Raw genomic sequence first — 17,470 nt, forward strand, 5'->3', positions numbered from 1 at the left:
AAATATGATTTAATGCTTTAAAAATGATTAAATGAAATATAATTGTATTATAAAAAATACAAAAATTGGAAAATTTATTTTAGTGTCCTTGTTACATGTTGTTGCATTTACTTACCATAGCAATAACAGCAAATTATGCATAATTACATGCAACTAACCCTAACTAAATCCTAATCCTACCCTAACCCTATAGTAAGTACATGTAGTTAATTATTATTACTCAGTACTTAAATATATAATAACACTGTAACAATGACACCGGCTTACAATAAAGTGTAACTATGGGATAGTAAAGTGTCCATCATATTCACACTTTAGAATCTCGCCAGAAGAAGTAGGTCATCCGGGTAGTTTTTGCCTACTCTTTTATGAGTATACTGTGAATTCGGACAAACTTCTTTTGTCACATATTGTTTTGTGCCTACTAGTAGGAAAGTATGTAATTTTGGATGCAGCCGATGTAACTGCAAACAGATTGAGTTAAGGACCTATCAGCCTGTGCCATCTAGTTTCATGACAGAACTTTGTATTTCCATTAATGCCGGGAGTGATATAGCTGCACATTTTTTTGTTATAGCAGGTGTCATGACTCTCGTGGAAGCAAAGACGGTAGTCGGATCTAAATGCAGCAGTAAACTTGAACTCAGAACGGGAAACAGGTACACGCACACGGAATGTACATACATTAACTGACCAGGAACAAGAGAGCACACAGGGTTTAAATACACAGAAGGGATCAGGGAACGAGACACAGCTGAGGCAAATGAGAACAACGAGAGGGACCATACAAACTAACAAGACAACACACCTGAAACAAGGAAACTAATGATTAAGCAAGCTAGGAATAATTGAATATAATAAGCACCGGCAGAATCAAGGAGACTGAATGAAATAAAACAAAGTCCAAACAGAAACATGACAAAAACAGAACCTGGTCATCACAGCAGGTTTTTAGGGTAAACTGATTAATTTTAGGTTAATCAATGACAAACAGACTAAAACCTTCTTTTGGCATGACCTTACTTTTTATTTGTATTTTCTTTGAAAAATGAATGATGCATATATTCTTCATTGGAACATGTAATAAACACAGCAGTTGATTCTTTAGTTGATTCTTTAGTTGATAGTTGATTCTTAATCAACAGTAGCCTACTGTTGAGAGCAAGCCCAAAATTTCAAACATCAAACTTTTAAAGCTGTAAATGTAAGTATAGCTGAAATTAAGACAAAACTTCTAACTGACTTAGTTGCATACATATACCCCAGGTTTCACAGACAAGGCTCAAGCCAGTCCCAGACTAAAATACATATTTGAGCTGTTTTATCTGAAAGAAACTTGCACTAACATAATTTAAAATGTCCACAGTCATTGTTTTGTCTCAAGATGCACACCAGTAATGTTTTTTTCTAAGGCACGTTTATAAAACTCACTTAAAAGTCCTAATTAAACTAAGGCCTAATCCTGGCTTAATCTAAACCCTGTCTGTGAAACCAGGCCATACAATGCAGACACAATTTTCAGCTGGACAGTGAACTCAAATAGTCACACTGTTCTCAATGTAGTCAGGAGACAGGTAGGGATAGGGCAACACCAGCCGGCTGTTTCTGTCTGCGATGTCTTCTGCTATCATCTTCAGCTCTCTCTGGACTTCCTCCACAAGTTTGACGGTTGCACCACTGCGGAAGTACCACTCATTATAATGGCACAATGGTACCTATAGAGGAAGTAATGGTTAGATGAATAACACATCTGCATCCTACAGTAAATATACAGTATAAAGTTCATGCAGCGATACTCTGGAGGCCAGTGTTAACACTCACAAAGTCAATGGCAGGCTGAGACAGTAGAGATAGGACACTAAGGACGTGGCAAGAGGAGTTCATCTCCGGAAGGAAGGAGAAAAGATCTTCCTCAGACAATGAGTTTTTGGTCTGAGAAGGGGGGCGCGACATGGCCGCTGGACTGTTCGGTATCCAAAGGTTAAAATCCAACTAAATGTGAAGAATGAGTTTAGTAAATCTGCATTAGCTAAGTTGACATAATATGCTACTTCGGAGAACCTCTGTCCATTTATTAATAACTGAACATACCTGAGAGAAGTTCACAGCTGCATGAAGAGCTGAGCAGGAGAAGATCACCATGGTTACAAACTTGCACATTTCAGATGCGGTCTGAAATGACTGTGGAACTCCTAGAGATGATATGAAGGCAAAGCAAAGATCATTTTATGCATTTTACATCACTATGAAGAATATATGGAGTAGATGGATAGTAAAAGTGACGTGTAAAAGTGTTCATGATAAAGAATCTTTTAAAATCAGTTTCAGGTTCTTAGAAGCCTAATCTTTGTATTCATGTTGGTTTCATATGGCTTTGAACATTTATAAATGTAATAAAATGTAATTACTCTGATGTGGTGTAACCATCAAGTAAAATATAATAAAATATTTTCCTTAAACATTGAACACGTGTTTATATATCTTAATTCTTATTATTAAAAAATGTAAATATATTTTTCAAGCTATACACTTATTTTTTTTCATATATCATAAATTATTAATTTATAAAAAAATATTGTTTTTGGGGAGTTGCACCACATGACATCTTACCTGAACTAATCTAGCCTTGTCATAAAAAGGTTGTTATTTGATGTTTTCAGAGACATTTACAAAGAAAAAATGTAGAAATTACATCAACTGATTATCTATATGACTCTAAGTTAATTTGAGGCTGGGTCCTCTTACTCATTTTCTATGGCCTATGAAAGTGTGGAGAACTTTGTCTTTAGTAAACTCTCTGTCAACTTGTTGGACTTCAACTTTGACTCCTGGTCTTCACTGAGCATATTGGTCTCTTTATGTGGTCTAAGGCCCTGTTTACATCTGGTATTAAGATGCGTTTTGGTTGATCGGTTCACAAGTAAACAAGGGAGACACATACCCGTTTACACCTGGTGTTTTAATCCGTCTCTTTTGTCAACTTTCAACTACTTCTGTCCTGATTTCTTTGAAGGGAGGGTCTATGTATGTGTTTTTTCATATCTTTCGATCTAATGGACAAAATAAGCTTGCCCAATTCACATCTGAATGCGACCGGAGGAGTGCGTGTTAGAAAAAAGGAATGGCGAGAGAACATTGTGCTAGGTACGTTTTTTGTTATCAAACCAAACTCAGGTCTCCAGCCGACAAAGTTTAAATCCCGTCTGGCTAGTGCACTTCCCGTAATGTTTACGCATTCTGTGGCAGTTCGAACACATTCGACCACATGAGTATTTACACTACAAAAGCAATCCGGTCAAATGCGTTTTCGACTACCTCTGGAAGTGGTCCAAAGTGGACAAGCTCAAAATGGTTTAGACCCTGTTTACACCTGTATTTAGGGTCGTACACTTGTGATACGATCGACCAAAACGCATCTTAATACCAGGTGTAAACAGGGCCTATCTGTCATTCCCCTACAAACCTATGTGAGTGAGGCCAAGGAATCCCTCTGTGAAGATCTCTCTAATCCAGTTTTGTAGTTCACAGTCATGCTGGACGTCCTCATCATTAGAGTAATACAAACGAATCCAGCCTGCAACAAATCTGAATGGGAAATGCAAATCATGTGCTTACTTCAAACCTAAAGACACAGATTCAGAAAATGCTGGATGCTGATGATGTACCTGTGTAGAGCGTCCCAGACCCTGAGAGCATCTTGAGCGTAATAGCAGATAGGTAGTGCATCCAGTCCTCTCCCTTTTACGTCATCTGGCACACACATTGAGCTGTAGGTGAGGCGTTGTGTTGCTCGAGCCATCAGTAGCGGAATTGCCTCCAGGCCACACGCTATTGACTATAGAGAACAGAAACATAAACTGTATAAAATTAAACTAAATCAGGAGTTAAAATAGATTCTCTCTGTCACTCCCTTCACAGAGTATACAGTAGAAAATAAACACACCAACCTTGTCAAAAACACCTTTTGTGGCCAGAAGAGTGGCTCTAGCCTGAATGTTAATCTGAAGTGTGCTGCGGATATGAGGCATCAGGAGCTGAAAAACAAAGGCACAATTTATAGGTTTAGTTATAGAAATCAAACTTTCACTCTTAAGTCCATTCATGGTGAGGCCCAACTCTTTAAATCATCAAAATGATCAATTAACCACAAAAGCCCGGAACGGCAGGCTAAAACAAAATGGGTGAAATGAATTTTATTTCAGTGCCTAATGAATTGTCTATATCGTACATGTCTGTAAAGAGAAGAAAAGTAAATTATTTTTCTGATTGTTTTGGGTTTTTTATGGAAGACCATTTCTACCACATAAGAAAGAAATATGATTTGGTAAATCATAATTATGACATAAAAAGTCACAATTATAAGATATTAAACCATAATTAAGAGATAAAAAGTCAAAATGATGACATAAGTTGAAATGATGGCAAAAAGTAATTATATGGAAGCCCATATAAGAATTTTGTTTTTAAAAAATGCTTTGAATAACCATAATGAAAAAAATGATGTGTTGAATTTACTTAAAATGTTCATTAGCCATTTTTGCCACAATTCTTAGGTAAATCCAACTTGGATCAATTTTATTAAAAATGAACAAGAAAACCTTTGTTATACTTAAATATATGAGTTCACTCATCATACTTTACTTAAAAAATATTGAACAGAATAGAATCTACTAAGTAATTGCAAGTTGTATTAACTCAACATTTAATTTTTTTTTATCCAACATAAAAATTAGCTATTGAATAAAACTGTGGAGATACTATGTCAATATTATGACATGGAAAGTCATAATTATGAAATACAAATGTCTAAAGCACAATTATGAGACAAAGTCTAAATTGGTAGGTCTCTAAAAAATCGAAATCATGATATAAAATATCATAATCATTACATTAAAAAGTCAATGTATACTTTTCGTGTCATGACTTTATATTAATAATTTTGATTTAGTATGTATTATGATGTAGTATGCATAATTATAATTTACCAAAGCATGATATTTGTTGAGTATATGGAGGAAATTGGCTTCCATATAACTATAAAAAATAAAAGTTTACAAAATAATACTTTTTTTGTTAAATTATGGCTTTCATCTCATAAGTTTGACTTTTTATGCAATAATTATGACTTTTATGTCATAATTACAATTTACCAATGCATTTCCTTCTTATGTGGCAGATATGTGTGTAGAATAATTGAAACACATTTTTCACACAGTATAAAAAATAAATAGGAAATTATTTCACCTTTGCCTTCAGGGCTTCTGTAAATAACTGTTCTGCAGAGAATATGAATTAATTTGTTCTGTATTTTTGGGCTGAGCATTGTCTGTTTCTACCTGGTGTAGAGGATGAATCTCCGGCAGCTGTCTGAGCGTAGCGGTACAGCACACCTCTCCTAAAAGATGAGTGCGCAAGAAATGGGAAAGTAGTTGATGGACCAGAAAATCTGAATTACGGACCCACATCTTTGCTAACAACCAATCCAGTGCAGCATCAGAGGGCAAGAAAACAGGATTCTGTGGACCAGGAACCTGTTGAAGCTGAAATATAAGTATAGTTTAAGATTTCAGCTTTCATTTTGTGTAACTAATCACAGATTGCTGACTATTACAATAACAAGTCCTTATAAAACCATACTTGTATGGCAATGGGCTTTAGTTCTCCATGTCTGTTGTAATGCAGCAAACATAAGGGAGCAGACAAGTATGTCTTTTTCTCATTGATAATATTAGCAGGCAGCTGATCAAGCACTTCATAATCCAGAAGATACACATGTCCTCTCTGTGGAAAATATAAGTTATAAACAATGACAATTATATTACAAAGTGATGAATACAAATGCCCTAAAAGTCACACTTGCACATAAACACACCTCCATCTCCTGCTCCAATGATGAGTCCTCTGGTAGAAAAGGTCTGACCATCTCTGAAGTGACAGACAGGTTAGGTGGCAGGTTATGGATCTGTCTGATATACAAAGGATTGCAGCCATTTAGGCACTGATATCCAAAGAATGCATCCTCATGCCAGTGATCCTGAACATATCCTACAAGAAAAATGCACAGCAAAAAATCATATATATATATATATATATATATATATATAGTTTTATTACTGTAATTTGTAAAATGCAATTTAATTGTTTGGCATACTGGCAACGTTGTTCTCTCTTCCATTGAAAAGGAAGAATGTCTCAAGTTCCTGTAGGCTTCTCCAAGATGTTCTTCTTTCAATAAAACCCTTCATGTAGTGCACATTGTTAACTGGGCTGACAGACAAACAAAGTGAAAATATCCCACTGTGAATTTCAGTTCAGGTGACATAAGACTGAAATAATATCAAACTAGTTTGAATTGAATCTTTAATATAGTGAAACCATACCGTTGACGGATGTAACTCAAATTGAGTCCTAGAGCTGTCACACTGGACATGTTTACACAGTGAGGACCACCTTCAACAAATGTGCCCCACCTATAGATAAAAAACAACTTATTTTTAAACTAATAAAAAAGATGGAAGGACAAGTATAGCTGCACGATTATTTGTTAAAAGATTGTGAATCTAGACACGTTCACACGATAAATGACAGCTATTTGCTTTTGTCTGTTAAACCTTTGATAAAATCACACCAGAACATTCAAATTTGCACTGCTACTGACCCAGAGAGAGCAGTTATCATGTATAGGTATCAAACAGCTTCACAAACAGTCTTTTCAACAACACAGTATTGTTATTTCAGTGTTGCAAATATTCAATTTATCAACTACAACAAAAATATATATATAAATGAAGAGTTCAGATGCAAAAGCCTCTAAGTGCCATCTGAAATTTTCTTCTAGAATTATCATTTTTATCAAGCTTGTATATTTAAGTTCAATAATTTCACTTAAATGGCAATGCAAATTACCTATTAATTGTCATTTAAGTGAAATTACTTAACTTAAATATACAAGCTTTATAAAAATGATAATTCTAGAAGAAAATTTCAGATGGCACTTAGAGGCTTTTGCATCTGAACTCTTCAATATAGTTCGGATATAAACAATGATTTTTATGGAAGCTATCATAATTGAGCATATCACCTTCTGAAAGTAACATGGTGCTTCAAATAATAATTGTATTGATTACATTGTTACACCAGTAGGTGGCGATAATGCATTTGCCATTGAATCATTCGGTCAAGAGATTCGTTCAAAATGGCTGAGGCTGAATCCGAAATCACCCCTAAACCCTCATTCACTATTCCCTATGTTAGTCCACTAATACTGTTTACTTGAAAAAGTGAATGAAAAGGAGTGAGCGAATTCGGAGAGCCGTTGAGCGTACACTGGTTATTGCAGTGCGATGTGGGATTGAATAACACTCAATACACAGAATGCACTCAATTTACATCCACTACGGTTTCGGACACCACTAAAAATGGCTGTCCCTTCAAATAACGCTCTATTTTGGGTATAGGGGGCGATTTCGGATTCAGCCTGATTCATCCAGTAATGAAACATGCGAAGTATTTATGAGTCATTGAATCATTCACTCAACTCGATTTTTTAAAATAATTTATTCATATTAAATAAACATTTTAAATAGACTGCAGCAATTCATTTCTCAGAACCTCTGGTAAATTACATGTTATTTTGTTTAGTTGTCTATTCAGAATTGTGGGAGAATCGTGATCTTAATTTGAAACAAAAAAACGTGATTCTCAATTTATCCAGAATCGTGCAGCTCTAATTGATGAGTAAAACATATTTTACCTGATAAACTGTTGTTTATGTTGGAGATCCCTCTCCCTGTGATCGATTAGGATTGCTAATGTTTCCTCCTTTTTCAGACAAGCTAAAGGAATTTTGGGAAAGATTGAGAGAATTTGATATAAAGTAAAGAAAATAATTGAAGAAAGAAAGAAAATAAACAGACACAGCCCACCTTTCTCGTTCCGAAGCTCAACGCAACCATCTGCTGTCCGGATCCATTTATGGCAAGGAAAAACCTCCATCTCAGGATCCTCAGAACTCCGTCTCACCTGCACATCCCGACAGTGCCAGTCCAGGTCCGGAAAGCCAGGCTGAGCCTCAAGATGGAGTCTCAACAGAACCACTACACCAACTTCCTCTTTAGGCTTGATGACAACTGTACAAGCCTGTCTCGAAAAGAAAAACAGCACATTTGCATTCGTGCTAGATTAATTTACTATGGGATCACAGTATTAAAGACTGCTGCCATTGTGAATGACTCGGTTACTGTAACAGTCATTTGATATATTACATGATAGGCATATCTAGTTGGGTTTAGTGTGGGTTAAAGTGCCTTAGCAGGTACTGGAGTGAACTGGAGCTGTTAGATACTATATTTTTTTGATTATTTATATTTATATTTATGCATTTAGCAGTTGCTTTTATCCAAACCGACTTACAAAAGAGGAACAAAAGCAATTTGTCAAAGAGCCAATAATATTTGTAATGGCAAGTTTATTAGAGAGTAAGATAAGAAAGCAAACCGCAGAAGAGGAGAAATGAAGAGGGGGAAAAAAAAATTGTGTGTGTGTGTGTGTGTGTGCGCTTGCGATTTAAAAAAATAAAAGAAACTAAAGCTTTTATTTATCAAGTGGCAGTAAAAATGTGATTTCTATTTCAAATGAATGCTGTTCTTTTGAACCATCTATACATCAAAAAATCCTGAAAAATGTCTCAGGGTCTCAGGGTTTATTTCTAGAAAAATATTAACTGTTTTCAACATGATAATCAAAATAAATGTTTCTTGAGCAGCAAATTAGCATATTAGAATGATTTCTGAAGGATCATGTGACACTGAAGACTGGAGTAACGGTGCTGAAAATTCAGCTTTGATCACAGGAATAAATAACATTTTAAAATATTCTAACAAAAAACAGTTAGGCTAATTTAAATTGTAATATTATTTCACGATTTTGAATATTTTATCATATTTAAAAATACATATCAAACTTTTTAACAGTACATAATCTAACATAATTATTTAATGTTTATTGTGTTATAATATCTTGTGCATTACAACTACTTATGTATTTGAAATGTATGAGACTTTTAACCTCCATGAAAGTAAAAAAGTTCATTTCTGAAACTGTATGGCAGGGTTCACCAATCTCGGTCCTGGAGGGCCGCTGTCCTGCTGAGTTTAGCTCCAACCCCAATTAAACACACCTGAACCAGCTTATCAAGGTCTCAGAAACTAGAAACTTTCAAACAGGTGTGTTGGAGCTGGTTGGAGCTAAACTCTGCAGGACAGCGGCTCTCCAGGACCGAGATTGGTGAACCCTGCTGTATGGGCTTATGTTCTTATGGTTTCATCGTATTTGCAAACTGTTAAACCTGTTCTGTTAACTTCCTTAATTTCATCTGTGTTCAGAGCCATGCGATGTCTTCTCAAAAAAGGTGAATGTCTTACTGAGTCTGGCAAGAGACGCTGGTCCACTTTTACCGGAGGGCTCTCGCACAGAGTACCAACCAACGAGATCCAAATGCTGCCATACGTTCCTGAGAGAGAAGATGCTGAGGTTCGAATGGTCACATGAAAGCCATCCATTTCTCAGCATATAGGCTAGTTCCCAATAATTAAAAGGTGTGGCCTATGAATGGAAATCATGTGTGAGTCGAAAACAGCCAGACCATTACAGTACACACACTCACAAGAGTTCAAGACTGATGAAATGTAGTTCATTTAAAATAAATATTAGAAAGGAAAATAGCAAAATAATGTGCAAATGAAGAAGGAAACACAAACAAATTGGAAGCAGTGGAGTGAATGGAAAAAAATAGGAAAATTTATGGATGTATAAAGAATATTCAAATGTTATCCAATGATAAGAAAGGTTCATTTCCAACTAGCAGCGAATTTGATACAAGAGATCTGATATTTAATATTTTACATTTACATTTACATTTACAGCAGGCAAAAAGGGCATAATCATTTACGCAGGTGCATGAATCACAAAAATCTCACTGAATAGTATATATTAACCCTTTCACACATAAGTTTAAAATATTTTAACTATTTGTAATTCAGAGAGTGCTTTCATATTTTTCATAACTTTTTACAGTTTTTCTGAATGGCTAAAACACATTTCTTGAAACCATCACTCACTTTCAAAAAATCAAAAAATGGAGAACACAGAATCCAAAGCACACAATTACAGAAAAAAGTATATTGTAACAAAGTAAACAATTTTTGCAATTATGTAAAAACGTATAGTAGTGACATCTTACAGTAGAAATGTGAATAAATTGTATACTGTATGCACTGCAAGTATAGTATTGGACTGAATATTATATATTTTTGCAACTGCAGAATCAAGGTCAGTGAGAGATCCATTCTGCTTCAGCATCATGTCTTCCTGTTGGATCCGGCCTGAGGACTTTGTCCACATCACAGACAATGTCATCTCTGCAGGCAAAGGGAAAAACCCTAAAGCCAGATCCAGCCTTGACAACATTATCCACACCTGCTCTTCCTCGTTCTCATCCTCTTCCTCCTTGTTCACAACCTCTTTTACACATACTCTTCCTTCTCTCCCTCTTTTATTGTTACCATCCATTATTGGTATCAACATTTTGAGTCAATTTTGGGACTCTGAACTGACTTGTATTATGTACAGTTGGTTTGATCACAACATTAGAAATAAGTGTGAACAATTTTGACTCGTGTATAAACGATGACAACTGTGTTGCAGTTGTGTTTAACTTTTGCCTCCCTGTGTTTAGCATTTTGAAACATAAGTGCATCACAGTGCGAAATGTGTTTTAGTGAGTGAAAATGTGTTTAGAGTTTTGAAAAAAGAGTGCGATATGCAAAACAGGGTTTTAACTACCTGAAATTGTTTAATGTTTTACAGAAAGAGTATTCGACCAATTGGTTTAGGCTATTGAGAATTTGGTTCAGAGAATGGGGTTTAGTGTTTTAGCATTTCAGAAAAACTGTAATATCATCGTGATCTTTAGAAGATGGTAACATTATTATGGTCGTTATTTGCAAATATTTGCATATAACCTTAGATGTGACAAAAACGACATTCCGAATTTGAATTGTAAATGCACTATATGCCCAAATAAACAAATATAGGATATTCCATCTAAAAACTAAAGCACGTCAAAATGATATAATTAACACGTTTTTACTCTTTTAAAAAGTTTAAACATTATTTGATATAACTTAGCCTACTTAATGAACTCTAAAGCTAAATCTCATTAGATTTGATTAGATTATTACAACGTTTAGGAGTATTCTTCTCATCGGTGCAATATGTTTCAAACTATGCTTTCAACGCGGTCACATGACACGATCAGTACAAAAACAACACGAAAGACAATAAATGCGCAAGTAAAATTGCATGAACTTACCGTGCCAATACTGTAGCTGAAGATCTGAGCCGAGCGCACTGATGGAACTCAGTTTATCACATTATCACACCTCAGCCAATCACATGCGTGAAGAGGCTTGGCGCGCGCTCTTCCGGGTGTCTCTGGCGTTTATGGTTTCTGAATTCTGAAGAGTAATTTGTGACCGTCTATGGTTGTGACTTAGTGGCACGTGAAACGTTGTGACTTGTTATGTAGTCTGCATAAGCTTGCTGGCTTTACTTTGACGTTCCATTTACGTGTATTGTAAGTGTAAAGTGGATCAGCAAATAATTATGTTCATGTTACATTTGCTAAATACATTTCTTGAAACCATCACTCACTTTCTCAAAACCTTAAACAAAAAAAAAAACTTCAAACCACATTCAGAGAACCTCTGACTCTTCTGGCAAAATAAAACGATTGCCTCAAAACTATTTGATCTGTGCTCAAAATCAAACAATGCTTTAATATCATACAAACAGCGAGTCAATACTAAGCACTAGATCATTCATTAGACACTACAGAGAAAAATGGAGAACACAGAATCCAAAGCACACAGTTACAGAAAAAAAGTATATTGTAACAAAGTAAATATATTTAGCAATTATGTAAAAAACTATAGTAATGACAACTTACGTAAGGTGAAAAAATTGTATATGCACTGCAAGTAGGCTATAGTATTGTACTGAATATTGTATAGTATTGAATGTCTGTATATTCGGCACTTGCATACTGTGAAAATACAGTGACCAAACTGCAAAAGCCAAAAAGGTTACAGTAAAAAAAACTCTAAATGAAAAGCATGTTATAAAAAAAAAAAGAAAAAAAAGAAAAAAAAAGAAAAGCATGTTACAGTCACTCAGAAGAGTTTTGCAACTGAGTTCAAGGTCAGTGAGAGATTCATTCTGCTTCAGCATCATGTCTTCATGTCGGGTCCGACCTGAGGACTTTGTCCACATCACAGACAATATCATCTTTGCAGGCAAAGGGAAAAACCAGATCCAGCCCCGAAAACAATTATTATTACAGTTTTTCTTGATTGCTTAAAAACTATAACCAGGCTTTTGAACTAAAATTTAAAAACCATAATGATATTTATCTAAAAGCGCACCCATTTCCCTAAACTATATACATTATTCCCCTGTTTTGACACATAAGTCAGATTTGTTGAACTGTCAAAACTCTACACACAAATCCCTTCATTTCTCATTTCCTAGACCATGTTGTCATTTAGAAAGCATAGCATTCAATATTGTTCACTCAAGTCAGGACAGCTTCAGCTCAGTTAGCACACAATTACCCAAGTGGAAACACTAAGAGTCAAAATCGATCACACACCAATCAATAGCAACATAGATTACCAGATTTGGAAATGTTGTTTTGAATTTATTGCACCAGTGTGTAAGGCTATAGTGTGTGTGTTTGTGAGGGCTTGTGTGTGATGTCTGAGGGCAATTGTGAGGGCTTGTGTGTGATGTCTGAGGGCAAAGTTTGGTTTTTCAGCAAGAGTGAATGGTTTTGAGTGTAGAGCTTCATTTTGACCTGAAAATAGGATGTTTGGAAATGTGTTTAAGCAATCGAGAAAATCTGTAATTGTTAGCTAATTCTCCACACCTGCTCTTCTTCCTCCTCATCATCCTCTTCCTCCTTGTTCACCACCTCTTACATTTCTCCTCAGTTTTTCACAATTGCTAAGACACATTTCTTGAAACCTTCACCCATTTTCTCACAACATTAAACACAAATCTAAATTTTCAAACTAAACTCACAAAACGTCTCGGTTACGTATGTAACCCTCATTCCCTGAAGGAGGGAACGGAGACGTAGTCGACGTGTCGACTGATTGGGATCACGCTTAGGGAGCCTGTCATCTTCGAGTATTGATAAAATGAGCCAATGCACACATTGGCGTGCAAGCTTTGCATCCACACTCTGCCCCGCAGCGCGGGTATAAATACGGAAGTGGATGCACGCACCACTTGTTTTTCCGCTGAGGAGCTGAGCAGAGCCCAGAGTCAGCACTGGTCCAGCAATAGTGGCGACGGGTCTATGTCTCCGTTCCCTCCTTCAGGGAACGAAGGTTACATACGTATCCAAGACGTTCCCTTTCAGTCACTCACGTTTGACGTAGTCGATGTGTCGTCGACTGATTGGGATCCCTATTAAAACGCCCCTAGTGCTGCCACCTTCCAGTGCCTAGACAAAAGCCTCCTGATCCCCCCGGATTATTGAGGCAGAGACAGGACAGGGCTTAGGCCAGGGAAGTCACTGCTGTCCCACAAGACCCACTCAGTCAGACTTATTAACACTGGGAAAGCGTGCCCTTTCGTTGGAAAGGAATACACTGCGGAAGCCATATCCTGCCCGTAGGGAGGTATACATATGTAGGATACACATATGGACTGGGCATTACCGGGCAGTACAACATATGGGATGTCACTGAGGTGGCTCCAGCCTATAACAGGGGGAAGACACACCAGTCAGTGACGGTAGAGGGGGCTCTGCCAAGGGAAAGACACAGGCTCGCCGCAGGGAAGTGCTGTGGAAGTACCATGGAAGAATACACATATTGGATCGCCGTAGGGATCACAACATATGGGCCCAGCCTAGCACAGGTTCCACCAGTGCATACGAGTGCTAGGCCTGGCATCGGAAGCTCCACCACGTCCGTTGCCGAAGGGTGTGGAGGAACTCGACAGGAATTGGGCTAAGAGGAACTCTACTGGAGCAAGAATGGCACACATATCCGGCCCATAGGAGGGGAATGGCGCTGCAAGTCGAGGCTTTGAACCGGGCTTACAGTGGAACTGGCTTCATTTGAAGGGAGCACACGGAAAGAAACCGGCTCGACAGTTTTTCTAGCGAACGTGTTTGGTGTCACCCAACCCACAGCTCTACAAACATCTGTCAGCGAGGCACCGTGTGCCAACGCCCAGGGAGAAGCTACACTCTCATTTTAGAGGAGTGGGCTCGCAACCCAGGGGAGCATGGTGCGTCTTGGGATTGATACGCCAAGACGAAAGCATCCACTATCTTTTTGTTTTTCTCAGTGGGCCAACCTCTGCTTGGAGACAGCCTTTCCCTTCTGCTGGTCTCCGTAACAGACAAAGAGTTGGACTGAGGTCCTGAGGCTTTGCGTTCTGTCAGTTAAACGCAGGAGTGGACGGAACAGAGAAAAGCCAGGGCTAGGTCTACCTCCTCCAGGGCAGCGCTTGCAGGTTCACCTCCTGGTCCCTTTTAAGGGGAGAGATAGGAACCTTGGGCACATATCCAGGCCGGGGTCTCAGGACAACGTGAGAGTTAGCTGGCCCAATTCCAGGCAAGATTCGTCGAGAGGGTGCTCTCGCAGAAGTGATGGTATCTACGACCTGTTTGTGGTAGATCACCAAGAACCTCCGCATCCCGTCCTTTCAGGACCAGACATGGAGTTTCCACAGGTCTGGACGCGGGTGCCAACAGTGCCCTGTCCCTGAGAATGTCTCAGAGGAATGGGTCAGGGAGGGCTGTCGAGAGGAGCATAAGTTGGAGGGAACTAGGTCCGGTTGGGCCAATAAGGGGCAACTAGCAAGACCTGCTCCTTCTCCTCCCTGACTTAGCACAGTGCTGTGCAAGAAGGCTGACTGGGGAAACGCATCTTTGAGGCAGCCAGCTGTGTGGCTGTGTCTCCGTGCCGAGCGTTCTCCGCTCGGTCAGGGAGTAAACAACTGGCAATGGGATGAGTCCGGAGAGGCAAACAGATGTAACTGTGTGGCCCCGAAGTGGTCCCAAAACAGGCCGGAAAAGTGGTGGGCGAGTGGTGACATGCGAGGGAAGCGTACTGCAACGGTCGCAATGTTGTCTGTACAGACCAGTACATGAAAATGAAAATATAGCCTGTGATGTTGACAAGGCCCTGTGGCCATATCCAGCTAGGCGGAGAGATGTTTATTTTTTTTTATTCGGTACTGAACTGGATTTGTATTTTTATGCAACAGTATTACTGTAAGCTTATAGTACAACGGTATGTTCGGTAATATTGTATGAAAACTGGAAAATGTGTTATGAATGTTTTGTTGAAATGTTCAGTATTGGCTGACTTGAGTACATGAAAATAAATAAATAAATTGGTGTCATGTTGTGTTTACACTCTCTCTGTGTAAATGCTAAAAGTGTTTTAGGTTGAGCACAGGAGTGTTTAACTGATTCAAACAGAATTAGACCATATGATGGTTGTGTTTATGTTATGACAACAAAATAAGGTTTTATAAGACATTGTATAGTTTTGACGAAAGTGTTCCATTTTACAAATGATCTGAGGTGTTGTGCTAATTGTGTGAAGGGGTTTGAAAAACCGGGCCCTGTTTTCAAAATTGTGCTTAAGCAATTGAAAAAATCTGTAAAACCGCCAAAACGGTAGGCCTATTTATTGTTTGAATTTTGTAATAAAATTGACAGAATTTGAGAGCTGAGAATTAGTTGCATATCAGTGGAACATGCTCTGTCTTGTCTGTTTCCTCTTTGCTTCGATTTATCTCTGCGTGAGAAAATGGATGTGTGGCGTGATCGTGTGAAAAGTATCAATTGTGTGAGTCTCACGCTGAGCGTTTTGAAACATAAATGCATCACAGAGCAAAATGGGTTTTAGTGAGTGAGAATGTGTTTAGAATATTGCAAAAAGACTGCATGAGATTTGCAAACAGTGTCTAACTGCCTGAACGTGTTTAATGTTTTACAGAAAGAGTGATTTATTCGACAAACTGGTTTAGGTTATTGAGAATTTGGTTCAGAGAATGGGATTTAGTGTTTTAGCAATTCAGAAAAACTGTTTAACAATTGGTGTATATCAGTGGTGGCTGCTGGTCTTTCAAAGAGGGAAAGCTCATTTTCGGCCTACAGTGGGGAGAACAAGTATTTGATACACTGCCGATTTTGCAGGTTTTCCTACTTACAAAGCATGTAGAGGTCTGTAATTTTTATCATATCCTCGGTCTGGGGCACCATGCAAGATCTCACCTCGTGGGGCATCAATGATCATGAGGAAGGTGAGGGATCAGCCCAGAACTACACGGCAGGACCTGGTCAATGACCTGAAGGGAGCTGGGACCACAGTCTCAAAGAAAACCATTAGTAACACACTACGCCGTCATGGATTAAAATCCTGCAGTGCACGCAAGGTCCCCCTGCTCAAGCCAGCGCATGTCCAGGCCCGTCTGAAGTTTGCCAATGACCATCTGGATGATCCAGATGAGGAATGGGAGAAGGTCATGTGGTTTGATGAGACAAAAATAGAGCTTTTTGGTCTAAACTCCACTTGACGTGTTTGGAGGAAGAAGAAGGATGAGTACAACCCCAAGAACACCATCCCAACCGTGAAGCATGGAGGTGGAAACATCATTCTTTGGGGATGCTTTTCTGCAAAGGGGACAGGACAACTGCACCATATTGAGGGGAAACACACAGCCAGGGCAACTAAGGAGTGGCTCCGTAAGAAGCATCTCAAGGTCCTGGAGTGGCCTAGCCAGTTTCCAGACCTGAACCCAATAGAAAATCTTTGGAGGGAGCTGAAAGTCCGTATTGCCCAGCGACAGCCCCGAAACCTGAAGGATCTAGAGAAGGTCTGTATGGAGGAGTGGGCCAAAATCCCTGCTGCAGCACTGTAAAAAGTGAACAGTTGGATCAACTTAAAAAAAATACTTCAATTGGTAACACCTAAAGAAATTAAGTTTTCTCAACTTAAATGATCACATTTTTCACGATAAAACGTGATAATTTAAGTTGAGAAAACTTAATTTCTTTAGGTGTTACCAATTGAAGTAATTTTTTTAAGTTGATCCAACTGTTCACTTTTTACAGTGAGTGTGTGCAAACCTGGTCAAGAACTACAGGAAACGTATGATCTCTGTAATTGCAAACAAAGGTTTCTGTACCAAATATTAAGTTCTGCTTTTCTGATGTATCAAATATCATGCAATAAAATGCAAATTAATTACTTAAAAATCATACAATGTGATTTTCTGGATTTTTGTTTTAGATTCCGTCACTCACTGTTGAAGAGTACCTATGATAAAAATTACAGACTTCTACATGCTTTGTAAGTGGGAAAACTTGCAAAATCGTCAG

General features: G+C 38.1%; 1 protein-coding gene across 1 annotated transcript; it reads right to left on the reverse strand.

The window, feature by feature from the left end:
- Positions 1–1,009: 1,009 nt before the first annotated feature.
- Positions 1,010–11,429, reverse strand: LOC307145147 (hydroperoxide isomerase ALOXE3). The gene is made up of 15 exons (XM_079848007.1): positions 11,372–11,429; positions 9,423–9,603; positions 7,926–8,139; positions 7,754–7,835; positions 6,381–6,470; positions 6,152–6,267; positions 5,873–6,045; positions 5,638–5,781; positions 5,337–5,540; positions 3,948–4,034; positions 3,666–3,835; positions 3,464–3,585; positions 2,092–2,192; positions 1,822–1,992; positions 1,010–1,715 (listed from the first exon to the last, which is right to left on the reverse strand). The coding sequence occupies exons 2-15, from the start codon at positions 9,558–9,560 to the stop codon at positions 1,536–1,538; spliced, it is 1,992 nt and encodes a 663-aa protein (XP_079704133.1). The 5' UTR covers positions 9,561–9,603; positions 11,372–11,429; the 3' UTR covers positions 1,010–1,535.
- Positions 11,430–17,470: the final 6,041 nt, after the last annotated feature.

This window comes from Squalius cephalus (assembly GCF_949319135.1).
Source record: "Squalius cephalus genome assembly, chromosome: 17".
Lineage (NCBI taxonomy): Eukaryota > Metazoa > Chordata > Actinopteri > Cypriniformes > Leuciscidae > Squalius > Squalius cephalus.